Genomic DNA, 26,879 nt, shown 5'->3' with positions numbered 1-26,879 from the left:
ACTTTCACAGTGCCCTCTGACCTGACAGTGATTTTGAGGTTCCATCAAATCCTGCTTTTAGTCTGTATCAAGTATGGGAAGCACATGACCTTCCCTAGATTCTACCACCTCATTCCATTTGCTGTTTCTTGACAGAATCCCTGGGCCTAAGTAGAAACAGTAAATGCATTGGGAATCCAAACTTGTGGTATCTGCCTGGTGCAGACACCCATGGCCATGATTTGGTCTCTGAGAAGACACTGCAATCTGGGGCAAGGGTGTGATACAGGAACACCACAGATCTCACCAGCTCTAATCCTGAGAGCAAGATAAAATTATCTGACCTTTCCTCTCTAGCATGAATGTTTAATAATGTGTTACGTGCATGTGTATTTATAATAATTAAAGAAATTAAAACAAGGCTCTCCACTGCACACACTTGTCCCTCTGGGGAGAGGGTGAGAGAACAAACATGTGACAGATGTTTGTCATGTTGCTTAATGCACTACTGGAAAGCACTCAAGATACCACAGTGATGAGTGCAGTATAAGAAACAGATCTAGAAAGAAAATATGGGGCTTTTACAAGCTCATTCTTGAGCATCTTTCCTCTACATCCTCTTTTCCAAATTTAGTGTCATCATGATAAAGTTCATCTCCAGAACTGTTTCAGCAGCTCATTCCATAGCTGAGACTTTTGCCTTAAGCAATTATCTTGCCTGATAAGAAAACACCGGAAAACACTTCGAAATCATTCCTCATCAACTTTAAATTTCTTTCCTAGATGTTGTACAAGCATTTGTTTGTCTAGGTAAGCCACATAAATTACACTAGTAACTAGTAATGAAAGTGATCTGCTCTTTCTTTTTTTCTTTGTTTTTTAATCTCACTCACATTTCTAAAGGTTGTGCTGTTCACTACACATAAATAAGGGCTGTAATTTTGTATTAGTTAGTTAAAAAACCTGAATGGTGTTTGATTATTGATGCAATCTGTGAAATACAGTTTAGTTCTTAAACTCACTATATCTGAGTCTGATTGAGATTCTCAGATTTTTACTCCCAGACAGTTTCCCTCTGGACAGTTACATCCTGTGTAGGTGGAAAAATTCCTTTGAAATAGTCTGGGTGTCTTTAACAATCCTTTCAGATTAATCTGAAAAATGGAGCTGGGCTACCTTCAGTGTCTTGATCACTGTAATAACTGAACTGAGGGAATTATGTAGTCTTTCATTAGGCCACTCAAAATGAAACTTATTAAGGGACTTATTTGTACTTTGATTGGAAAAACTATTTGCAAAATGGGTTCAGATTGAGTATTTTAATTTCTGTCTGTTGCTTGTTAGTATTACATCCAGAATGCTGCACTGGAAGGATGTGACAGTTCTGAAGTTGAGGATTTGCAAAGCCCAGAATTCAGGTTCTCTGAACACTGAATTCAGATCCATAAAGAATCACAACAGAATCTTTAATCTCTGTTTTTCCTGCAGCCTTATGCTTGGGCAAAGCTGGCTGTGCCCAGAATGGGTTGGGTGGTGTGAGCCTTTGTTAACTTGCTGTAAAAAATCCTTAAATTGAAGTCAAATTCAGTCTAAGGAGAAGTGGGGCAGAAACACAACAATTAAGGACACCATGTCTCAATGAAGTGATGTGTGAGCTCCACTGCTCCTCCAGAAATGTGAATGTAAATCCTCAGCTGTGCTGTGGTAAACAGGGCCTTCAGACCCCAGTGACTCACCCTGATGTAAATTCTGCCTTTGCAGCAATTCCCAGGGCTGTTCTAGAAAGCTCCTTTTGGAAGTCTGGGCCATCCATAACTCTGTGAGCTAAGAGAATGCTCTGAGTTGCACAGGCAAGAGTCTGAGGTTTGCAGGGTGCTACAGCCATGGTGTGAGAGCCATGGAGGGCAGCAGAGCTCTCTCCTGTATTCCTTCAAAATATAAATCAATTTGCATTTCATAGTTTTAATTCCACAAGCTTCACTAATGGCTATACCCAGTGATTCCCTCATTTTCCAAAAATGTGCCCACACTGCCTCTTGAAGTGATTTGCACAATTCTGTCCCTGCACTGCTGACTTTGGCAGCCTGCTCTGCGTTTCAACCACAGTTGTGTACAAAAATTTTGCCTGACCTGCTTTTTAGCTATAGCTTTCCCTAACCCTCATGTATGGCTCCCTCTTTTAGAGGTGGTTTTTCTGCTTCTCTCCTACACTCCATTCTCTCAGGCTCTTATCTAGATCCTTAAAATTTTCTTGCTAGCCTCTCTTTCTCAGCTCCAGCCCTGGCTCCGTTCCCTTCCCGCTGTGACTCACTTTTCCCAAACCCCCTGACTCATGCTGCTCACTCACTTATGCAACAGCTTAATCTCTGCAATTTGCTTCGTATCATTAGAAGCAGCACATAAAACCAGGAGATGCATTTCACCAGGGCTTTGGACTTTTGGAGAAGAAATGCTGTTCACATCTACCTTCATCTTATTTAGGCCACTTGAAGCTTTTCTCCTCCTTTCCAGCACATACCTGTCTGTTGTGCTCAGAGCTGGAGAAATGTTTTCTTAACTAACTCAAGTGTATCTTGCTCCTGTGACTGAAGTGTTCAGCTTCTTGCTGCTTGCTGGCTCTTAAAACATTGCAATGTATTACAGCATCTTCTTGCTCTCTGTGAACATCCTCCTCTGTCCAAACAAAATGTTTCCAGGTTGCTTTTCTCTATCCTGGTCCATAGCAACCTTAATATTCCACTACATACAAAAAGAAGGTTCTTAAAATATTTTATGGGATTGAAATTCTTATTTCTGAGGAGCATCAGTGGAGCAGCTCCTGAATGATTCATAGAAATCCAAATCTGTGATGGTCCTACCAATGTCAGTGTTGCACTTGTCATGGGCTGCAGTGAACCTGTTCTCAATTTGTTTTGAATGTAAACCATAAATATTTTACTTAATGGGTCTAAATTCTTTGAGTTCTCAGTGTGAGTGAAGCCAGAAAATGACTTGGTCTATTTTTCCAATGGATTCATCTGAAGAGCAAACATCAGCTCCCACGTCAGCAGTGGCACCAGGCAGTCTGATATCAGTCTCACAGTGATCTGCACGGGGCTGCAGCATCACTGACAATTTATTTAACCTCAGGCTTCTGCCAAAATTTTCCCTTTCTGACCACTTCATTAACTTCTATTCTGTCTGGAAGATGTTTCATGCTGGCATCTTTCAGAAAGAACCACCTGAAGATAACATACTGGGAGAAATTAGACCTCTACAGTTCATCCATGACTATGAGCTTATTTTATTTGACCAAATGAAGTATTCTGTCCCTTATTTATGTTCCTTATATTGTTCTTGCAACTGAAGCCAGGCTCACTGCTATGTAGTTTTCTGGATCCTCCCTGATCCTTTCTTACACATAGGAACAACATTAGCAACCTCCAAATTCCCTGGTTCCCTCCCCAGCCTTAGCAAGCTATCAACAATTTCTGTCAAAGGCTTTTCTATTTCCCTTGCTACTTCCTTCAACATTTGCAATGTTATTCATCTGGGCTGGATGCCCAGACAGCTTTTAACTCATTGGTGTTGGGAGATTGTGCTCTGTGGTGGTAGAGCCCAGCATAGGATCTGTTACATAACATCAGGGCAGGAGGCAGCAGGAGATGAAATGTCTTGAGAAATTTCTCGTTCTTGGAGTGGCAAAACCTGCTAATGCAGAGACCTTCACTCCAAGTGCTGTCATGAGGGACCCTCTCTAGTTCTGCACAGCTCTGCAGCAGGCCAAAACCTCCCCCTTTTTTGCTGGTTTTTCCCTTTTAAATTTTCCTTTGCCCTTTCATGTGAGGTATGTTGGCCCGATTGCCCTGGTAACAAGTTTTCACAGTTGAGCGAAGGTAACCTGCACAAATACTTGTTTGCACAGGAAAAGGAGATGTGGGAGCCAAGACCTACATTTAAAGCAAATAGGTGAGGTAGAATGTTTAAATTAATGAGATTTTCCTGAAAAACTGAGCTCCATTTGGTGTGCTGAAACATTTCCCCTCTCCCATTTGAGAGTGCAGCAAAGCAAATTCCTGGTGGATTCATCTCCTCCTGCTCCTGGGGGTCATGGCAGAACACAAGAGAAGCAAAGCGTTGATGTGGTAAGTCTGGTAAATTTGCAAAAAGAGAATTGAATGCACCACAATTCATTGTGTGATTTTGGTATTTGGACACACTGCAAAAGTGTCCAGAGCAAGCTCTGTGGATTTGGGCAAGTTACTCAAGCCCAGAGATTCCAGGAATAGGAAGGTACAGGAAAAGCATCCTTCTATGAACAGGCCAGAGTTAACAAGCTGCCCTAAGTGAGCCTGCCCTGCAGTTTTCTGTCACAATTATCTATTGTCTCTGGTATGTCCAAAGCAAATTGGCTTATCACCCAGAACAGCTCAATAAAGGAGGGAACCATGGCTTTCAGCACTAGAACATCTCCCACATGCTTGTGAGAGGCAGGCAGCTGAGAAGGGAGAAAAAAAATGAATGAAGCTATGAAGTGATGCATTTGAAAATGCTTTTCTTCCTTTCTCCTGCTCTTTCCCTCTGTGTGAGATGCTCCTGCCCTCTCCAGCACACACCAAGCACTCTGGGAGGTGCATTGCACACAGGAAATAGCTCCTAATTCCAAGATCCTTTGGAATTAGATGGATATCTCATTATCTAACCACAGCCACAGTGAATTAATGTGCCACATAAAACATTGGTAACACATTAAAATGATCATTGCAAGTGAGAGTGGTGTGGCTGATATGGTGTTAGTCTGAGGCACAAGGCCCCAAACTGTTCCCAAAAGGATTTCCTATCCAGTGTTACTCCAATGTTATTGTTAAAATAAGAACATGGATGATAATCTGTCCTTGTGTTGAAAGTTTCTCAAAGGGAAGAACACTTTAATGCCCCATTAGAAGACCACATTGTTAACCATTAGTCTTCCCACTCATTGAAAGCAAAAGTATTCCATGCCTTTGATGGATCTAGATTAGTTTAAAATTTGTATTATTTGCTTTATTTTTGCTGGAGCCATGAATGGAGTCATTACAATCCACTAATTCAGAGCAATATATCTGTGAGTCTCTGAGTGCTCCAAAACATGAGTTGTCATAATGGTAAACTTTTGATTTCCATTTTGCAATAGCTTATTTTTACTTTCAGTAGAGTATTTCCTGCTGTTGCTTTCTTGTGATTTTTATGCTAGAGGTCTAACAACTTGTGCTTTTTGGTTCATGCCTGCCCAAGTGGGGATCACCCACCCATGATGACCAATACACTTGGACTGTGCTCAAAAACAACAAGGGTGGATGAAACTATTCCATTATTGCAGATGAAAGAGTTCTCCCCGACATCTGGCATATCATCTTCAAAACTGATATGGAACACTTCCATTAATTCAGCTTAACGTTGTTTTTGTGAGTGTTCCAAAGTATTTTTAACATGAAGAAATAGCATGCAAACTAATTTCCTATTGGAAAGTAAATGTCTTGTTCTTATTTCTAATTCACACAGTTATTAAAAAAAGTAAAAAATAAAAAAGGATGTTCAGTTAACTTGAAACATACTGGTTTGTTTACTCAAGTTAATGGAAAAGCTAGTCAGTGTTTGATGTAAAGCTGCCCCCTTGCTTGAAAGAAAACCAAACAACTGCTTATGAATTATGAATATCTCCTAATACTTTCCAGAATTATCTGAAGGATGTATTTTTCTCTTAATTATGTACACTTGAAAGTTCCAAGTTCCCTCTTCATTTCCATTTTGTTTATTTCTCTCCTTGGAAACCTCGTAAGCATTTTCCTTTAGCTAGGCTTGACTGAACAAAATATCACTGCTACAACCTGTAATATTGGAGAAATCAAGGCCTGAAAGCTCATTGTGGTTTTTAATTAGGAAGTTGAAGCTCATTAAACCTTTGCAAGCATTTTCACAGCACTTACACTGGCAGCTGCTGGATCCTTGCAAAGGAAAATAGAAATATCTACCCAGAAAGTGAGTTCAGGGCACACTTCAAAAATCAATTTTCATTCTGACTTAGCTCAGAAAACAGCTCCTGCAAAAAATGTTGCTTATCTTGTATACTGGCATGCCTTCCAGTGGTTTAGTCCCAGGCAGAAGTACAGGACCTGATTTTGGGGGTTTTTGGTAGTGGATGTGTTGCTGACACAAGAAACAAGGGACCTTTGGAAGGAACTTCAGATGTAGGACAAGCGACTTAGAATATTTGATATGAGCCCCATTTTATCAATATCATCTCCTTCCCCTTCAGCTTTTGCAGGCTGAATGAGCCTTTTTAGGAATTCCAGTTTCCAAGCTGAGAACATTGAAGTTCAAGCTGAGTTCAATAGCAGCTCTCCAAAGCAGAGGGCTTATCTAAATGATGATATTGTTTTTAGCACTAATCATCCTATCTGTTGGCAGTACCAACATGCTGCAATCTCCACAGCTCCCCACATAAATAAGCAGATTCCTGATGCTGTTCCAGCTTCAGAAATGCCTTTGAAGGCATTATTTAGTTCTGAATTTTTCCTATGTGGTTATGTGATACTTTTAGCACGTGGCTGGATGTACCCACAGATGCCTTGTTTTGAAGAAATGGATCTAAAACCTATTTCAAGTGTAATTGGCAGGCACTGGGCTGTGAAATAGAAATGGTTAAAAGAAATTCTCACTTGCACTCCTCCTGCAGCTTCTGAATGATAGAAGAGTAACAGCAAACTATGGAAATAGTACTTAAAAAAAGACACTTTGGTCGATTTGGTCCAAAATATACTCTGGGGATGGGAGGGGACTGGAAGAGCTGGGATAGAAAAACACAATGTTCAGGTTGCACAGTTCAAGTGAAGTGAATGGGTGTGCAGAAGTTAAGGTTTCTGTGGCAATATGAATTTGACTATGTCAAAAACAAGTAGTGTTAGTTCTGATCTAACAAAACCATCAGGAACTGGATCTTATAAATTTTTGTTTGTCTGTTTTTCCCTAAGAATTCTTATTAACTGCCTTCTCCTTAGAACTTAAGTGGAAAATTCAATTTTCCTTGTAATTCTTCACATGAAGAGAGCTTAAAATTGAGTTTGAAGTTTTAAAAATTCTTTGTTTGTAAGAGAATAGATACAAGAGGCAAAGCCAGGAAGGATCAAAACTGAGGCAGAGGCACCAGGGCAAAAGAAATCAATCCTTTGAAGGTAAAATAAAAAAAAAGAAAGAAAAAGCAGTATGGATACTAATGAAGGAAGGAAAATGAACATGGGAAAAGCAAGACAGGAGCCCAGGGGAGGTTGTGAAAAAGGGGAGATTGATGAGAGGGGTAACTGAAATAAACTGAGGGTGTGCAGTCCACTGGAGTTAGTAAGTTACAGCAGTGCTTGGGAAGTATTTGTTGTTCTTTCAAAAACCTGACAAAAAATTCTGAAAACTGAAAATTATTATTATTTTGGCCCCATTCTAAGGTTTTTCTGGGGTTTAGCCACATTTTTTTTTTCTGTGTTTGGGAACAAAAAAAAAAGACACCAAAAATACTTTGTTCTTTCAATGAGTCAGTAAAAAATAAAAATGAACATTCTAAAAACCAGAAGTTTCCTTGGGAAGAGAGAGCTATTTTTTCTTCCAAATTTCCTTTGACTTACAATTGGGATGTGCTTTGCTCTCAGGCTGAGGATTTGCCTTCCCAGCTGCCTTTAAGCAATCAAGTAGAAGTAGCAATTGGGACAGCTTTGCTCCTTTCTTTCTTTTATTTTTTTTTCCCCTGGTGTTTGGCTGGGAACATGTTGCATGGGTTTGCCTCAGAATAGATGCTGTGCTACCATAATCCTGGCACTTTTCACTGTAAATGAGATTTCAGCAGTGTTTCCTAGAGTAAGTGGAGAACTCCTGAAGCATTCTGAACATCCAGCTGCAGGGCTGGAGGGAGGGGGAAGTGCAGCAACCTGCTTTGTTTGCCTGAGCATGTGATTTTTTTTCTTTTTCTTTTTTTTTTTTTTTTATTTTAATACCTTGTGATCTTCACAGACTCCTGGCGAAGCTTAAAAGGTTAGCTTGAGAAGGGAGTGGCTATCATTTGTTTAGAAAATAAATAGCAAAAAGTAGGCCAAATACCAGTAAAGTTCCAGTTTTAAAATATTAAACTAACACACAACATTGCTGACCTGGAAAGGTCACATGAAGTGGGAGAAAGGATGTATTTAGAGTGATTGCCAGGCAGGACGTGGGATCTCTCACTGACTTGGCAGTAGATACTTCAGCTCTATTTGCTGTTTCTAATGCTCCTTATTTGCTAGGTTGTTAAGTTTGACAAGATCCATGCTTTATTTGTCAGTATTTACATGGTATTAAGCAAGTGTGTAAATCCATGCAGAGGGTAACCAAGGCCTACCCTGCCTGCTTTTCCTGCTTCATCTTTGGATATAGATAGGATGCTCAGAAACCTGGGACAAGGGAGGCTTGGAGGGCTTTTCCTTTGGGGAGTGCTATCAGATAACAAGGTTATTTGTGACAAGTTTAAACTTGCTGATTCTGGTGGGATAGGTTCAGTGCTTCCAAATCTATCAGTGTGAGAGTGAGGAAAGAAATGACTGCTGAAATGACAATAGAGCTGTTAGAATTCCTTCAGAAGAAGCAGGAAGATTTAATGGAAATGTAAAGATGTCAGCGTCCCTCTGTATGGCCTGACTTCAGGGCTCTTGGCAAGCATGGAGGAGAAAAGCCAAGGCAGCAGATAAATAATTGCTGCCACATCATCCCAGCACATCATCATCACTGCTGGATGAGATGAAAGGTATTTACAAAGCAGAGGCTGCCAGCAGAACACAGGCAGCCCCAGCTTGATCCAGATCCAGTTGTAATCAATAGGAGCCTTCAGCTGAAGCAGAGCCTGAAGAACAAACTGAGTGCCTTTGGAAATGTCTTCCACGGTGAGCTCTGGAAAGCCAGCCCGGAGCTCAGCAGGAGCTGGACATGGGGGGATGCAGTGGAGTTTTGCTCCACACATTGTTTGGTGGGCTGCAAAATTATACTTTCCTTCTCCCCCTTAAATCTCCCACTCTTGTGTTTTTCTTTCCCTGTTCCTTTGGGTTCTGCCCTTGTAATTTTTCAAGGCAGAGGATGTGCCTTTGTTTGTGAAGAGCGAGGCGAGTTTATGGCACCCTATTCATTATATTTATGAATCATATCTAACTGAATTTTTCCCATAGCCCAAAGGTGGCTGATTGCCCAAAGGCACTGCTCCTAATGCCTGTGTTTTCTATTTATAAGGTGCATTTTAGTTGACACCAGAAGCTGAGGGAAAGACTTGTGCTTGATATCACTTCTGCCAAATGAAACCCACAGAGAAACCGTGGCCAAAGGAATTCTGTACAAAAGTTGTCCGGGCTCTGTAATTTTGTTCACGTGGGTACATGGTAGTATGCACCAGCTGCCAGTAAAAACACTCTAAAATAGATACAGCCCTGTGCAAGTCTCCAGATGATCTTAAAATGTACAGAACACAGGTAAGGGAGCACGGAGAGACAACCAGGCTTTGTCAGGACACAGCCCGCTGAGAAAATCAGCTTTTGCAAGGTGGTTGTGAGAGGAAAAGCAGCTCCTCCAACAACCCCTGCTAGTCCCTGTAAGTTGATGAAATTCCTGAAAGAGCACTTTAGAACCAAATGAAAGGAAATTGTTGCTTTTGAAGCCATTTGTGGTTGTGACCAAGTGTGGGTGCTCCCCAGAACGTGTTGATGCTTCGTGAGCAGCAGAGCCAAGGACAGGCTCCAAGGAGGGAACATTGGTCTGGGCCATTGCTCCAGCTCAGGAGAGCCCTGGATCTCTGGCAGGGCTTGGAAAGCTCCAGCAGCACAGATCCAGGACACAGAGAGAAGATCTGTGGGACAACCATTAGCACTGGTGCCTGTCCAAACCGAGCTTTTGCCTCCAGAGAACAGCAGGAATAAAAGGAATTGGCTTTGCAGCTACCAGGGGGAAGGGAAGGAACAAGCCTTGACAGATTCTCTGGACAAGTTTTTTGAATACTTTGTGGCTTGAGATGCTTCTCTTGCTTCTGGCCCCAGGAAGAAAGATGAGTGGGAATCTTTAGAACCATAGAATGGCTGGGGTTGGAAGGAGTCTTAAAGCTCATCTAATTCCAACCCCATGTCATGGGCAGGGACACCTTCCACTGTCCCAGCTTGCTTCCTGTCCAGCCTGGCCTTGGTCACTTCCAGGGATGGGGCAGCCACAGCTTCTCTGGACAATCTGTGCATGGGCCTCACCCCACAGCCAAGAATTTTTTTTCCTGATACCTGATATAAACCTACTCTCTCAATGCAAAGAAATTAATTGCAAAAAGTTCCTCTCCATCTTTTTTGTAGCCATCCTTTCTGAAAAAGCATTGAGGACCTTTTTATTCCTTTTTTTTTTCTTTCCTCAAAGGGTTTTTGCTCAGTTCTCTGTGTGTTCTGTTGCCCTCTTTAAAAGGCATGAGATCCCAGATCTTTATGCTCTTGCAAATGGAATGTATGAGCCAATGCCAGGGATGCCTGTCTGCATCCTGGCACATCTGAGGGATGCCCAGGACATTGTCAGTGCATTATTTGGCACTGCCTGGCTGGCTGGAGCCCATAGCAGACAGCCATGAATGTGTGATTAAAATCCACTGCAGAGGTTCATGGCTGGGCAGGATCCACAGGGGAACATGAGGGCCTCAGATGCTGCTGAACACAGGCCAGTGGTGGATGGGCAAAAGAAATTCTGCTCATAAATTCTTGGAGGATGGGAGAAGAGATTTCTCAATTTAGACTTTCATCAAAGCTATTGGAAAAAGCAGTCAATCACACTCAGAGATGCCTGCCTGCCTCAAATGCCTTCCAGATGGATTTAATTCCATTGATTGCCCACCCAGCTTTGTGGTGCAGCAGGTAAGGGCAGCTCCATGCCATCCTCACTGAGCTGCTGGATGGCAACAAAATTGACTGGTGGCTCTTTCCTCATGGAAGTGCTGCCTTCCAGGAACTGAGGAGGCAAGAGGTGAACTGGCAAAAGATGAATCTAGGGGAGGTTAATTATATCCAAGTAATTAATGCCAAGAGCAAGGAATAGAATGAAAAGGTGAAGGAAGGAGAGATGTAGCTGAGTATTGGGAAGATAGAATAAATGATCTATGAGCACATTCATTTCTTACCTATAGGACAAAGGGGGGGATTGCTTAAAATTCTGAAGTTGGAGTGTTTTAAAGTAATTTTTAAAAGTAATTTACTAATGCTATTATTTATGCAATTACAGTTGTTAGCTGGAATAACCCAAACCAATGTGTGCAGCATTAAGCCTTGTCCCAAACTAATCAACCTCAAATTCCTTGTGTGAGTTTGGGAGGTCCAGCCTGGATTTCTCTCTGCTCTTGGCTTTCAGAAGCTCTGGCTGTGGAGAAGGATTCCCTTGTTGTGCTGCTCCAAACCTGAACCAAACCCCAGGATGATGCTCAAGCAGCAAACAGAGAGGACAGAGTGGGACATCTCAGGGGACAGCGAGGACCAGGTAATGAAAGTTGTGGGTTGTAAAGATTTTTTTTTAACAGCTTTTTCACGATATAAGGTTTTATAATGCTCTACTGAAGAGGAGAGGAAGTTTTTTTAGCAGACTGAAAACATGTGGGCTTCAGTAGCTTGAAAACTTTCATAGATAGCATTTAACCAACTGCCCTGATTTAAAGGCTGGGTTTAATGAATCAGATGCTACCAATAAATATGCAAAACACCAGTGGAAGACTAATGACAAGATTGGTTTCTAGCAGTTAATTGAACATCCTCTGTAGTGAGATCCGTATCTAAATTAATTTAGGATCTAACAGGCTGTTAGTTTGCTTTGGAGATTTCATGGACAGGCAAAAAAAATCAGCCTGAAAGAAAAGAAATAATGTCTCAGCCAATAACCAGAGGGTCTTCTGCAGGGATTTCAGAGGTTCAAAAACACCTCTGACAAATGAAATCCAAGTCATGAAGGTCCTTGTACCCTGTTATTTTCTTGACTGGGAAGTGTTCAGTGTGTTTTAGGAACAAGTCCAAACAGGAGTTAGGACTTGTTTTCAATGAAAGGAAAATAAAAAGGAAGCAAAGTATAATAGATAAGTAAGGCTAAATACATATTAAAAACAAAAATCTTTTCAAAGCAAAGAACAATGACCTCTTATCTAGATAAGGTCCAGCAAACAGGTTAATTTTTCATATAGCTTTAAAATTCTTGGGCTTGATTTATTATTCCCCTTATTTGTGCAGGAATTTTTATTTACCCCACAAGGCTCCACACTTATTACATGTACATGTGCTTGCCCAAAATGTCCAGTGGTGAAGAGCAAGGCCCTTGAGCCAGAAAAGCAATCTGAGAGGTTCCTGGAAAGATCTCTGGGGATACAGTTACGTGTCACTCTGTCCCAAAGCAGCCCCTGCATCCATCTGCTCCTCAGGAGGGACAAAACTGATCTGCTTTGCAGATCATCAACAAGCTGGAAATTCAACTTCCAGAAGGGAGAAGATTTTACAGAGAAGACACTGAGGAGCTGGTTCTTGTAACCAAGCCAGGCCTCATTTCCTAGAGAAGTGGCATGAGGTATTTAGTGAGTAGAAGTGACAGCATGGCCTCATCTGGCACTGCAAATTCACAGTCCTGTTTGAGTCACCATAAATCATCAGCTGTAAAGTCTCTGGTTTCCTAAAGGAGCAGCTTTATTTCATTAACTTTTTGAAAGTGACGTTGCTAATTGTACCATAATTTATCCAGGACCACAGTGTGAACTGCTGTTTTCTGTCAGGTTTTGGCCCTCATTGCCAAGAGTTTAATAAAGAAAAGAGGAGGGGAGAGTGAGGAATTGAAGAGAAACAAGAATTGAAGGGTATCTAAAAGGGGCAGCATTGGTAGATGTGAGACCAGCTGGGATATTCAGCAGAGGGATCTGAAGTGTCCCAGCAATGGAGCTGCAAGCTGAGTAAACAGGCAATTCCTCCCATCAAGGCTACTCCCTCCCATACTCTCAAGCATTTCCTACCCACCCATGAGTAGGATCAGTGTGTGCCTGGTATTGCAGGCTTGCTCTGGCAAGTTTAGTGAGGGGTTTTAAAATAAAAGTTCCTAGCAACAACCTGATTGAGGCCAGCAGTGAGCAGTTGTGTAAACTGAGGCATGTGCAAAGGTGTCAGGGAAAATACTGGGATCTGAATGTGTGCTTTAAATGCTGGAATGCAACTGAAGGTGTCTTAATGTGACACTTCAAAGTACAAACAGTGGTTTTGTTTGTTAAAATCATTCTTGATATTCTCTCAGTACTTGGAGAAGCTTGGTGGGCACTAGCTATGAAAATATCTGCAGTTATTCAGAGTTCAAGTAAGCACAGTCATGGATCAGTGAAACTTCCCTTCTTTCCTTGTTTGTGGACACACATTGATACTATTATTTTTTTGGTTGTTTTTAACTGGAAATTAAAAAGCTGCAGAGCTTCACTTGTAGTGGCAGTTGGGTCATGGGAGGCTGGGAATGACATTCAGCCAGTCTGCTCCTCAGGAAAATGTTTTCATTCAAACTTAGGGCTGCCCAGAATTTTTACCTCCCCTTATGGAGAACACTTTTTCACTTACACATTTGTAAGAAAACAAAAAAAGTGGTTTACCCTCAAGTCTGCATTTTTAGCACATCTCTTTTGTGTGTATCAATCCAGGATGAATTGTAAGGAGGGATTCTAGGTACAGGGAAAATTTTTTCACCATTAGGGCAGTCAAGGTGTGGAACAGGTGCCCAGAAAAATTCTGTACTCTACTTCCATGGGGTTTTTCAAGCCCTGACTGGATAAATCTCCCAGGTCTGATCTCAGATCAGAGCAAGATGCCAGGCTGGAGACATTCCAAGGCTCCTTCTCACCTGAACTGGGCTGCTGTAAACAGACTCTAAGCTATTAACCAGAATGGAGAACTTTGCTACCTTTCTTTCCTCTGACTTTTTATAGTGTTTTTTGGGCAGGAATTGAGTACAGTGAGGTTTCTGATTAAATCATGTGGGGACTGTCACACAACTTTTTTTAATGCAACCTAAGTAAGTTCAAACCAAGCAAGTTCAGCCCAGCTGTGAAATAAGAGAAGAACTGTAAGTAAACCAGTTGGTGACCACTGGGCTAAACTGTGAAATTAGTGCTAAGAATAGTTAACAATGGGACATAAGCATTTAATTTTTCAATTAAGGACAAATGATAGGAATGGAAAAACCTGCATATTATCATTCCAGTTTTTAAGGGCTGTTGTGTGTGCAGCCCATCCCAAGTGCATCCCAACGGGACAGTAATGCTGTCTGAAGCTGGCTGTGTGTGACAGAGGCAGCTCTGGAGCTCTGGAACAGCCATGTGTGTGATGGTGCATTCCATGGGGATGGGCTCCATCCAGGCACATCCCACGGCTGTCCTGCTCTCAATGTTACAGCCAGATGAAAAACCACTTTTGGTTCCGGCTGCCTTTTTGCTGTTTTTCCTCTTCTTACACACTTGGGGTTTTTCTTGCTGGCTGAACCCCCCAATGGCCATTGAGTATGTGAAAATCCAAGCAGTCCTTTTGGTGTGTTTAATGCTTTGCTTCCAGCTTCCTGCTGGGGCTGTGGCAGGGGTGGGATCCCACCCTGAGGACCAGGCCGTGCAGTGGCTCCTCAGCCCAGCCTGGTCACACATGAGGCATGTGAATGGAGCCCCCGGGGCTCCTCAGCCTCACCAGCCAGAACGTGCTGAGGCCACTTTTTGGCTGGCTTGGATGTGACAGATACTAAACCAAAGAATCAAATGCAAGGAATGAAATGAGCTGCTCCTGCTGCTGCTTTTGTCCCAGATGCACCACTGAACACAGCAAGTGTGGGGCGTGATGTGCTGGCTCAGTCACACATCACAAAATCCTCTGAGTTAAAAGGGGTCACCAAGTCCAGCCCTTAAGGCAGGAGGTGCATGCCCCATGAGGCTGTTTTAGTGAAGGACAGCTCCTTCTCCATGCACATCTTATTCAGGAGAATGGGACCTTGGAGGCCCCTGGAAGCTGTGCCAGTACTCAGGGTCACTGAATTTCAGTATTGCTTGCTCTGCCCCACAATAACAAACCCTGATTCCTGTGATGACAATGTTCTGATATCAATACCTGATTGTTTTATATATAAATTCCACTTGACAGCTAACAATAGGATTATTTATACACCCCTTTATCAGAACTACAGAAACATTTGTCTGAATTTCCCAATGGTTTTAATTTTTAACAAAACTACACTGATCTGTGCTCTCCAAAAAAGACTCAGCCTTCTGCAGCCTGTAGGGCCAGAAGTGGTTCCATTATGGGACTGAACATCTGATGTGCACCAGGCTGATTATCCAGAGCTTTGGGGAATTGGCTTGGTGCTCAACCCACAGATAACAACCACCAAATCCAGAGAGATGGAAAACATTCTGACTGTGCTTTCTCAAAGTGGGCACTGGGACATACCTCAGAAAAGTACAGATATCACCAGTCTGCTCCTCAACAATCAACCTCATCCTGACATTTGTTAAGAATTGAGGACTGCCCTAAGCATAAATTAGGTTTGTTAACCTTTTCAAAAGTTGCTGCTTTTTAACTTCTGCTCTCACTATATTAAATGTCCAGACCTTTGTTTGATCAAGTTCCTAAACTGTTGGCCTCACTCCCGTCCCATGGCAGAGATTTTGGGAAGCATTTCCTTCTCCAACCATGCCACTTTCCAGCATCACAAATACTCGAACTGTCAATTTCAAAGTGGGAAAAAGCAGCTACAAACCTGCCTTGATTATTTCTGTATGGTTTTGCTACACTTTGATCTACTGTCAAAGCCTCTCTTCATACCCAAGCTGCTGCTCTCTCCTGTTGTCCTGTTTTTCAGTGTCCCCCTGTCCCAGGCTCCGCAAACAGCTGCCCTGCTCCTGAGCTGTTTGAGAGGGAAGGAAACCAAGCAAGTGAACTATTCCTGCATCCCAAACAGCCCCTGCATGGCTCTGGAGCTGGGGAATCCCCCAGGAAGCTTTTAGGAGGGTGGAGAAAGCAGAGACAAGATCAAGACCAGCACTCTGAAGCTGTGCTCAGGGGAAGAGCTGAGGGTGTTCGAGGGTGTTGCTGGGTGGATCCCCTTGGCTGGTTTTGGGGTTTGGCTCCATTACATGGCTGTGCTTTCAATTTATTTCAAAGGTGCCTGGAGCCTTATAAATCTGCATACATAGTAAGGAAGAGATTCTCCTCACAGTGGATACTGAACTCTGAGTGTAACCAGAATGGAGAGAATGTTTGGATTTAAGTACATAATGAAGCAACTTTTTTGTAAAAATGTCTTGTCTAGAAATGGGGAATTTTCCCTTTTTATAGGCATAGAGAGCCACAGTTTCTAACAGAGGAATACTTTGTCTTGGAACACACACAACAAAGTTTTCCCTTCCCCAAAATCGTCCTTTTTCACATGCTGATTAAAAGATTAAAATCTAGGAATACAGTTTCTGGATTGTTTAAATAATGGTCAGTGTTTGCAATGGGGAAAATGGGTGTGTTTTTCCTTCTCCCAACTTTTCCTGCACAATTGCTCTCAGAAGTTTGGTTCTAACTCTCTTCCACCTCAGGTTAATTCAAGCTGGAAAGTTCTGCTGCTCCTGCAAACACCAGAAAGCCAAAAGGTGCTTAGTGGGGTTAAGTCTATAATTTTTATCTGCTTGTACAGTGCTTTCTGCTCCAGGGAAAAAGTGCTGGAAATGTCAGCAGTATCTTTGGGTATTGCAACCATCCCCAAATTATTTTCTACTCCAGCAACACATAAGGAGAGAGTGGGAAAGAAAATCTGCCTTGATGCTTCAAGTTAAGGCAGATAAGAGTGAGAAAGGTCTGGATGCAGAGCACATACAGGCAGGATGATGTCAGGGAAGAACACCATTTTTCTTTCCCCTTGGGAAGTGGGAATGACTTTTGGATTCTGCTCTCTTTCCTGATTTAGGCTCCAACAACTTCTGGGAGGAATGAAGTCAGGTGTCATCCACAGCCCCCAGGGGCAGAGCAGGGGTTGCTCCAAAGCCCTGCTTATTTCTGATGTGATTCTGTGCTCACTCCCTGTGAAAGATTCCTATATTCCTGTTTAACTCACCCAAGGAGTGACACACAAGTCCTTGTTTTATCCAGTCCATGTTTTATCATCTCCAAGTTCTGTGGAGAACTGGCTCCTGATAAGAAAATCCCTTGAGAGCAAATTCATTTAAAAAGAAAGTGCTTTAAAAACTACAAGCAAGTATTTGTTGTGCTTCTAAAAGTGTTTTTAATTCTACCTACTCTGTATCCCAAGCACTTAAAATTCTTCCCAGAATAAGTTTAGACAGGAGAGAGACTGTTTCTCCTGGTTTTTATTTTTATAAAATAGGTCACATCAGCTAAAATCACACTTAAATTTCTGCTCATTTTGCCATGTTTGATTCCTTTGCTCTGTGTAAGATTGCTATTAACTGTTAACTTGTTGGCAGCCTCTTTAAAACCACACAGAACATTGTTACCTGTCAAAAGCCCTTGTATTTCCCAATTCTAAGTACTTCTGACAACAATCAGCTCTCACAGTATTGATAAGGATTTCTTTCTAAATTTATAAAGCTACAAGATATTCAGGATTTTTTTGTCCAAATTACTGGTTTTCTGGAATTCTGGGGGTTTATATCCCATAAGATGCTCAAGTGCAGGGTCAGATTTGCTTAAATCATCTCACACTGGGTCATGCACCAGACCAGGAGTTTCCTTCTGGTTAAATCCAGCTCTTGAAGGCTCAGCAATGTCTTCTCCTGCTCAGAGCTCATCAAAACAGGCTTAATTAATTAATGTCCACTCAAAGGCATGAATTTTTTAAATCAGGAGTTAATAAAGCCAGATTGAGAATTTCCCAAAGTAAACATCTCTTCCCAGGAGCCAGACCTTCACACACTGAATCCTTTGTCATTCCATTCAAGAATTTCCCTTTGGAGTTATTTATTTAAGCCTTTCAGTAACAGCAACAGACAAGGGGCTACTGAAAATCTAATTTTAAAAATGCTTAATTAAGAGCTTGGGATATATTTTGCCAGGAAAGGTCTAATTCATTCCTGAGCCTCAAGAACTTTTTATTAGCACTGTAACTTATGAAAGTGTGTTTAACAAATGTTTTCTTAGTCACTTTTTTCAGCTTTGATCATAAAATTATACCTAACAAAAACTAGACATTTCTCTACTCTGCTTACAACATTTAACATGGTTTCAGATTAACAAATGAGACACAAATGGGAATGAGCGTCAAAGGTATTTTATAATAACTACATGTGTGCTAAAATAGTTCAGAGTTCTGTAATTTGCAAGTCCCTCTTGTATTTTTAGTAAAGTTAAAAGGTAGATGAAAGAAGGTACACACAGCATTCCTGTGTATTTAGTATAGGGTTTTTTTTCAGGTTACATTTTGCTGTCTATTGAATTATGGCAAATAACTTTCTCTTCAAAACTGTTGCTAGCTGGCTGCTATGAAAACAAAATTTAGCAAATTAAAGATGAAACAGATATTTCTTTGTGAAATTTTGTACTTTTTACTAATGAACTTTATATGTCTGATTACCTATTCCATTGTCCTACAGAGAACAGAGATCTTACAAGGCCAGTTGAGATCTTCCAACCTTGTGGACAGAAGCATCTAAACCCTTTGACAGGCATGTGGAAAAATTCCCTTTCATAAGAACCTTCAGCCCAAAGGAGGCTTACATTTCACATGACTTATTCTAGACCATGCATAAATTATGATAGCCCAGAAAAAGCAGCTCAAAAAGCATCTCAGAGGGAAAGAAAAGAATACATATTCTTTAAGTAATGAAAGGAGGTGGTCAAGCTCAGCTTCCATTCATCCCAGTTAACACAGACACAGCACAAAGGGGTTGCCATGACAAAGTGCTGCACAAGAGGACTTGACTACACCACAAAAAGTGTGGAATGTTTAGGATGCAACCTGGTAGGTGAACTCAAAAATTACACTCTCCTTGTGGTTCCTACCAGACCAAAAATATCTTGCTAGGAGGGAGCCCTGTAACACTCCCACTGGTTCTGACAGTAGGAAAATGGCAAAGCAGCAAGTCTGACCACCCTGAATGAATTCCTGCAGTGCTGGAGACTCTGGGCTTGGCTGGGATTCCCTAGCAAAGGACAGGGAGAGCAGAACAGGCATCCCTGGGTGGTGCAGGAAGCAATCAAACAGGTCTTTGCTGCCTTTGCAGGAAGCTTTGTTCTTCCTGCAGGGCTGTTTTGGCACACAGAAACAGCAGCTATCATCTGCCCTGGCCAGCATGGGAAGGGAGATAGCACTTGGAAAGAGAATAAAATGAGGAAAATAAGTTTCAAATTTCAGCTCTTGCACTAGTTTTCCAGCTTCCTAAATTTGTGTTCCATCACTAGGGATGCTCAAGAAAAATCTTGGACCTTTGAAAAATGTGTCTGCAATGCTGAGATCCTTCAGAAACGTTCTAGCAAATGTGACTCAGTAAGCCAGAGTACAGGAGTGAAAATAAAACCCAGGTAAGAGCACTTCCTTTATACACTAATTAATCTGATGTAGGAATCAGGTTTGAAAATGGAGGAAAAAAGTGGTGGTTGAGAGAAAATCCTCCTGAATAAAAAACTGGGGAGAGGAGGAGCACAGAGCCTTTCTCAGGAGACTGGGAGGAAACAACTGCTCAGAGCAAGCACAGTGAGAAATCCCAGTGGCAATAGTGTCACCATAAAATTACCTGAGAGAGGTGCTACAAGCAGCTGCCAGGGTGCCTTGGCACTGTGATGTTGTGGAATGTACCCCTCTGAGAGCAGGTCTTGGCACAGGGAGCACAGCCTGTGCTGCCCCAAGTGCTGTTCTGTGCCCTCTGCTGCAGCAGGTGACAGCCCTCACTCCTGGTGTGGCTTTCCTGCCTTGTGGGATGCACAGATCTCAGTGTCTGCAGCAGGTACAGGGAATTCCTCAAGAGAGAAAGAAGTGCTCTGAGCTGTTACAAGGGGTGCCAAGTACTCTGGGTGCCAAGTCAGGACCAGGCATGAGCACATTCTTCCCCTCTGCTATCTGGTGTTATTCCTGATTGCATTGTGAAAAAGACCTCCGGCTTAGAGAGAGGAATTCTGAAGGAGGACAGATGGCTGGAGTTTGGACTTTCTTCAGGCCATGTGCCTCCTGAATCCATTTGCTGTGTTTTGTCTGTCAAAACATCAGCCTCCTCCGAGCTACTAAGGCAACAGGCTTTAAAATCAACAAATGCAGCCCACGAGGATGACAGCTGAGGTGACTACTGTGTGATCCCATTCTCCTGCTGCAGGAAGCCATGAGAACTGCTAATGAGTTTACTTAAACTTGAAATCCAGTGCTTGCCTGCATAATCCCAATTCAGGAAGCTAAGGTAAATACAATTTGGGGAAGCTTGCTTGCCTCTAGCACACTTAGCACGATGAGCAAATGGGAGGAATCTGTAACTGTAACACACTGAGTGTATTCCTGCAGGGGTCAGGACAATGGGAAAGCACTGACTGATTCGGGAAAGGAAAGCAGCTGCTAGTATTTATGCTTGTGATGGATGTTCACAGTAAAATGGTCAGACAGAACAGAGAATATCTCTCCAAGGTCTTGACTTGACACCCACAGCTGTGCAAATAGCACAGATGGGAAGATGATTCAGAGTGGCCTGATTTCAAAAATGCCCAGAACCAGGCCCTCAAAACAAGATGGGCTTTTGTGAACGCCCCTGTGGACCCTGAGGGCTGCTAAAGAGATGCTGCTTTGCAGCAGAGTGCAGCAGCTTCACAGATTAACAGCTTGAACAGTTGGTTAGGGAAGGGCTGATGAAAGATGATCTCTGCATGATGTATCCAAATGTACAAGGAATTAATTGGAGGCTATGAACAGAGAGCTGTGAAAGTGTCAGCTTGTGTCCTTCTGTAGATCCTCTTAGACCTGCAGAATTCCTATGGCTTGTCCCAGTAATGAGCATTGGAGTGGCACATGTGACCAGGTCAGTCTCAGAGTGGCTACAGCTGGCAACAAGTGCTCCCCACTCACTGGAGTGCTGCACAAACACACGGCCTGAGGGAGCCCTTGGAGCTGCTGCCATCCTAAACCACCCAACCAGGCCTCATTTCTCCTGCCACAGGCTCTGTCCTCACCCTATCCTCAAACTCAACAGGCCTAGTGGTGTCACAGAATCACAAAATAAATTGGGTTGGAAGGGGATCTTCAGGATCATCTTGTTCCACCCCTTTCACTTTCCACCGTCCCAGGTTGCTCCAAGCCCCATCCAGCCTGGCCCTGGACACTTCCAGGGATGGGGCAGCCACAAGGAGCCCTGAAGCATTTTTAAAAGCACTCCTTACCTACAGGAAGGGGGAAAACTTAGGATGATACAATATTTTACAAAAAGCTCTCAAAACCATTTCCATGGCTAGGGAACATCTATGGCTGTATTTGAGGCTGTGTCTGCATTAGAAAATGGGTTGAGCCCATAGGATCAGATCCCAGCTTTGTGCAGAGGCTCCAAAATCCCAGTCCATGCACTTCTGAGGCTCCCTGGAGTCTGGCCCTGAGGGCTGAGTGCTCATTAGTGCTTGTGGCACATTAGTGGCACCCCTGGGGTGCATTTCAGGTTGAGTTTCAGCTGGGCTGGATGTGGCTGCACGTTCCAGGAGCTCTCAGGGAGGGGAATCAAAGCACAGTGAGTGGAGCTCATTAGGAGCTGCAGTGCCCCAGCCAAAATGCCAGGGAGGAGCCTCCTGCCAGGGCACAGCCAGGCTCTGCCAAGTGCACCTGCACTCCCACACCTTTAATGTTCTTCATGTGCCAGCTGCACATCCCTGACATATGTAAATATATGTAATATAAAGTGATTGTTCTATGGCAAACATCATGAACTGCTCCCCCATGTCCCTCCCTCCTTAACAGGACAACAGCAAAAAGGATTCTACAGATGCAAAATTTAGTCTTATTTGACTTACTTACAATTAACTTCTGGAGTCAAAAGCATAGCTTGAGTATGACAAGTTACTTTGAAAAGTACCAAAAAACAAAACAAAAAACCACTTAACCTCCACCAGTGTAGGGATACCTAAAGTGATTTCACCGTGGGAAGAATAACCATAGAACAGAAAACAAATTCATTTTTTTTCCTTCTTCCACAGAGGAGGAAAAAAGCAACCAATGTCCTCCAAATCTGGACAGAACTCTGGAAAAATGTCATTCTCTCACAGGAGCAAGCACTGATCTCTCATATTGCAATCTGTCTGCCTCCTGAATCTGACATTGCAGCAGCTCAAAGGGTTACAAACAGGCTGGAGAAACAGCAAAAGCTAATCTAGCTCAGGAGCAAAAATGTTTGCTTATTTTATTGCTTGTGTTGCCAACATGACAGGAATTAAGGAAAATGAGTTCCTTTCCCTTCTCAAGTTTACAGGTTATTTGGTACCTTTTTTGGTCCCTTTTTGCATTCAAGTGTCATTAACATTCTAGGAGAAGCCAGTACTTTCTTGCAGACTAGGTTTGACAAAATTGAATTAATTGGGTGATTTTCTTTTGAATTCAATAGGAGCAGACTCAAATCACAGAGAGCCTAACAACAAAGTAAAATAAAACTCAGGCCTGAGTGCAGGCACGGAGTGCAGCTATTCATGGGTTTTATCAGGGAAAAAATATCTGGGAACCTGAGTTAACTCAGTAATTTGTTTCAAATTATTTCTTACTATGTTTTTTGCTCTTCCCCATTACAGTGATACCCTCAGAGGACAGGGCTGAACATCCAAGTGGCTTCCTGAAAATGGGACCAGGTGCCACATATGGGAATCTCCCTTAGGGACCAAATTTAGGAGTGACAGTGAAGTGGGAACTGCTGGGGATGGGGATGGAGGGGATTAGGTAAGGTCAGAAACTCAGAATTTAAAGCACACTTCAAGTGTTTATGTTGAAGCACAACTTCTTCCACATCAGAGACCTTTCTCCAGAATAACCTCCCTCATCTTTGCTTCACTTTGGGAGTTCCTGACATCACTGCTCATAAAGAATATCTTAAAAATGTCCCAGGAAATGTTTGCTACCCCTATTTCTAACACACTAGAACATGTTTCTGCTCACCAGTAATTATAAAGATGTGTATCAGCACATCACTGGAGTGAAGTCCTCCAGGACCAGGTCGTTTATGGGCATTTATTCCAAGCACAGGAAGCCCAGAAGTGTGTTTGGCCTGTCATTCCCACACTGTTCCATGCTTGAAAAGGGAGTGGACACTTATACTAAAACAGAAGGCCCCTCACACTGCAGCATGATGTCAGTAATTCAGCTCCTTGGAGCATGTTATTGTTTGAAACAGAGATCTCCACACTTTCACATTGGTTATAAAATACTTAGTGCTGCTGGACTGGAAGGAAAATGTCATACATCTGCAAACAATTAGAAGGAGCTGAACTTCATATTTGATTTACTAAACAATAAAACAAGCTTAAGTGTGACTATATCTGTAACTTACACTCCCTAGGAGCCTCGAGCAGTTATCATAGCAAAGTCTTTTAACCATAATTAAATAAATCCGCAGCGGGACCATTGCTGATCAAGATTATCTTTTATAAGATATTTTCAGCAGTGAAAAGTATGAAGATCATGAAGCTGAATGCATGCTTTAAGTGCTCCAAAACTCTTTCATCCTTCATTTCAAGCACACTGTCCACTACCCTTTTTCCAGCTGGAATGCATTCAATCCAATACATTTCAGCTTTCAAACACTAATATTTCCATGCTTTCTGCATTTAGATTGAAATGTTGGCATGAGGAAATGAATAGCTCAATGCAGTCAAGCCCAAGATTTCACCATAGCCTGTGTGCCTGCTGGTTAAAACTTCTGGTACTGTAACAACACTTTGTTGTTGTTATAAATTAACCAAAGATTTGGGAATTGAATAGAAATATTTAGCTGCAAGTTCCAGGAAGCCAGAGCATGGAGTAAAGTAATAGTAATCTATCACCACCAATCTCTCCTCAACAAAACAGAAACCTTAACCAGTTTTCAGTCTCTCACTTAAACCTCAACCTTTGTTTGGAGCACAAAGTATGGGTACAAAATGCTGTCAAACTGCCCTACTGTATCCCAAATTTATACATCTAAAGCCAGCATAGAAAAGGGACAGTCATGTTTTGATGTTTTCTAGCATGACTTGCATTTTTTATCAAAATAAAAATGTTATGTGCTGAAGTTGGAACAGTTTATTACAGTTTACCAGTGAAGAGCACTGCCAGCAGCATCACCTGAAGGAGGGAGTACCAGGCCAAACCCAGCAGTTCTGCTCCTGGCTTTGCTGCTGCTTTGCCAAGTTAAACTAAGGAAAAAGCCAATTTTCCATCTAAGGAAAATTTAGATTTTCCCCTGATGACCCCCAGTGAACGCCCAGGGTTAAGGAGATCTGACCTCCTGTGGTAGGTTCTGTACTTGACATTCTTGAGTCAGAGTGACAGAAATGTTGGACAGGAGCAGATAAGCTGGAAATGCAACTCTGAGGCTTTGCCTACAAAAATAACTCCTCCAGCCTCCATGATGATTGCTGTGGTCCAGAATGACAGGGAATTTACTTACTAGTGATAAATAATGTCCTGTGTACATGAATACCAGGGAGAAGGAAACTACCACTGTGTATTACAGCCTGCCCTGATTACAGTCCCTAAAGTACTATTTTCTGTGATTATACTGCTACAGGCCACAAAGTGGAAAAGATGAACCATGAGGTCAAGTTTTGCCCTCTCTTTGCACGGGTGTCCCTCCAATGTGCTTGAAAAGCAAGTTTGTGAGCAAGGGGTAGAATATATTTCTATGAAAGAAAACAAAACAATGGCCAAAACATTTGTTACTTCAGCAAGTAGAAGAGTAAACTGTTTATATAAAATAATAAATGAAACAGTCTTAGTTTACAGAAGTGCTTGTGAGGCTGGTTCCTGAATGCATACAATTAACATTGCTAATGCCCTGAGAATTTTTGGCACTGTGTGTGGTGTATGTACACTCAGATGAAAGCTCCTCATTGCCATAGTTTCAAAGAGTGGCAAGGCTGGGACTGGGAGCGAACTGGCAGGGTCTGCCTAGAGCTGCTTCCACAGAGATCACAAGAGCACAGGCTGCTCAGAAGTTGGGTTCCTACTGCTGGAGGAATAGTCCTTATCCACAGTAAAAATACAGGACCCTTCTACACTACAGCCTGCTCTAAGCAAAAGTTCATCCTGTGGTTATTTTTTGTTCATTCAGCATTCACTTACTGAAAAATACAGAGTTCTGCAAACCTTTCCAAATTGCTTGTGCCTTGCTGCATTGTTCACTCATTTCTTTCCTAGACACACTTAATACAACACAAAATGCTTCACTAGAGTAGTTTTAAGACTTTTTTTAGGAGCTACAGACAATGAAATTAATTCATTTCTTTAGCCCAAAAGCAGATGGAACAGACTGTAAAGGTTGCAACAAACTGCACATTCTGATGCCTTCAACAACAACAGTGACATTTCTGTATTTTATTTTTGTATCTTTAAAGGTGTTCATGGAGCACCAGCCCCTTGCAGTCAGCACAAGTGCTGCAGGCTGTCCTCCCCTGGCTCTGTGGTCACCCCCACTGCAGCTGCACGGGAGCAGGAGGCAGGCAGGCCTGGCTTACCTTGGCACACGTTGTGGTCACTTTGCTCATACCCAGCTGCACACTGGATTTGGTGGCTTGGGTTGGGAGTGGCGCGCTGGGGGTCGGCCGGGGTCCGGCGAATGACGCTGTTCCGACCACTTGTGGATTCTGCTGCTGCTTCTTCTCGCTCATTTACAATAATTTGCGCTGTTCTGGGTAGACAGAGGTATCCTCCATAGTGGTTAACACATTTCATCCCACCTTTACATGCATCTGGGACTATTTCACATTCATCAATATCTGTGGTTAGCAACAACACAAGTCATGCTTTTAACAGTCGAACCTTCTGCAACACCATTAACACAAAGAACACGACGAGACATGCACGCACACCTCCGTGTCCAAAACAGGGGTGTGCAGTGAGAATACTTAAAGAATACCAGTGACAAGTCTGTCTTTGAAAATTATTTACTGTACCTTTGCACCGTTGCCTAACAGGATCCCATTCATAGCCATCTGTGCATTGCTGTGGAGAAAAAAAAAATATAATTTGGTTACTTGGGATTCTTTGTTTTGGAAAAACAGTCTGGGGTATTCGGTGAGCTCAAAGTGTGACACAAAGGGAAATGCAATACCTTGGAGTAGGCTAGAAAAATGGCAATTGGTACATCACTGCTGTGCAGGAGCAGTAAAACCTGTGGTTCCTTCCTATTCAGAATGTTCTATTGACACACAGAGAGTGCCTCTGTCTTGGGAAGTTCCCAAGATATTGTTTGTTGTGAGCAGGCTGGGGGGCAAAGTGAGAAAACCATTGCTTTCTCATTCCCTTGTTCCTGTGCTATACAATCTCTCCTTAGCTGAATCCTTGGATGATCTTTGGAGTGACCAAGCTGACCAGAATGAAAATCTTTTTGTGAAAAGCAACAAGTTTTTCTGAAACTGGATCTCATTCCCTGCCTTCCAACAGGTGAACCTCTTTCATATTCAGGCTCTGTTTGCCAGAGGGACCAAGAGGACTCTGTGCCCCTGGACTTCATCCTCTCTCCCATTAGCACTCCAGCAATGGAGAAGGATCCCATGACAGCTGGAAATTCATTCACATGCTTTTTAATCATATGACTCCAGGAACTGCAGTCTAGGAAGGACAATTTATATTGTGAGACACACAATAAACGGTTAGAGTTTATAACAGCAGGACTACTTATTTATACAAGACTTTGCAGAACTCAAACAAGGCTACACTCAGCAGCTATTCATATC

General features: G+C 42.4%; 1 protein-coding gene across 2 annotated transcripts in view; it reads right to left on the bottom strand.

The window, feature by feature from the left end:
- The window catches only part of EFEMP1 (EGF containing fibulin extracellular matrix protein 1), a 45,322-nt gene that overhangs the window by 15,437 nt on the left and 3,006 nt on the right, over positions 1-26,879 (bottom strand). For both annotated transcript variants that reach the window (XM_058801739.1, XM_058801740.1), the window contains exons 3-4: positions 26,097-26,145; positions 25,659-25,919 (exon numbers count right to left, since the gene is read on the bottom strand). In XM_058801739.1, the coding sequence (XP_058657722.1) occupies positions 25,659-25,919; positions 26,097-26,145 (310 nt within the window). The remainder of the gene's footprint in view (positions 1-25,658; positions 25,920-26,096; positions 26,146-26,879) is intronic.

This window comes from Ammospiza caudacuta, chromosome 3 (assembly GCF_027887145.1).
Source record: "Ammospiza caudacuta isolate bAmmCau1 chromosome 3, bAmmCau1.pri, whole genome shotgun sequence".
NCBI classification, from domain to species: Eukaryota; Metazoa; Chordata; class Aves; order Passeriformes; family Passerellidae; genus Ammospiza; species Ammospiza caudacuta.
Note: the sequence above shows the minus strand (reverse complement) of the source record. Positions and strands in the feature narration are given on the sequence as shown.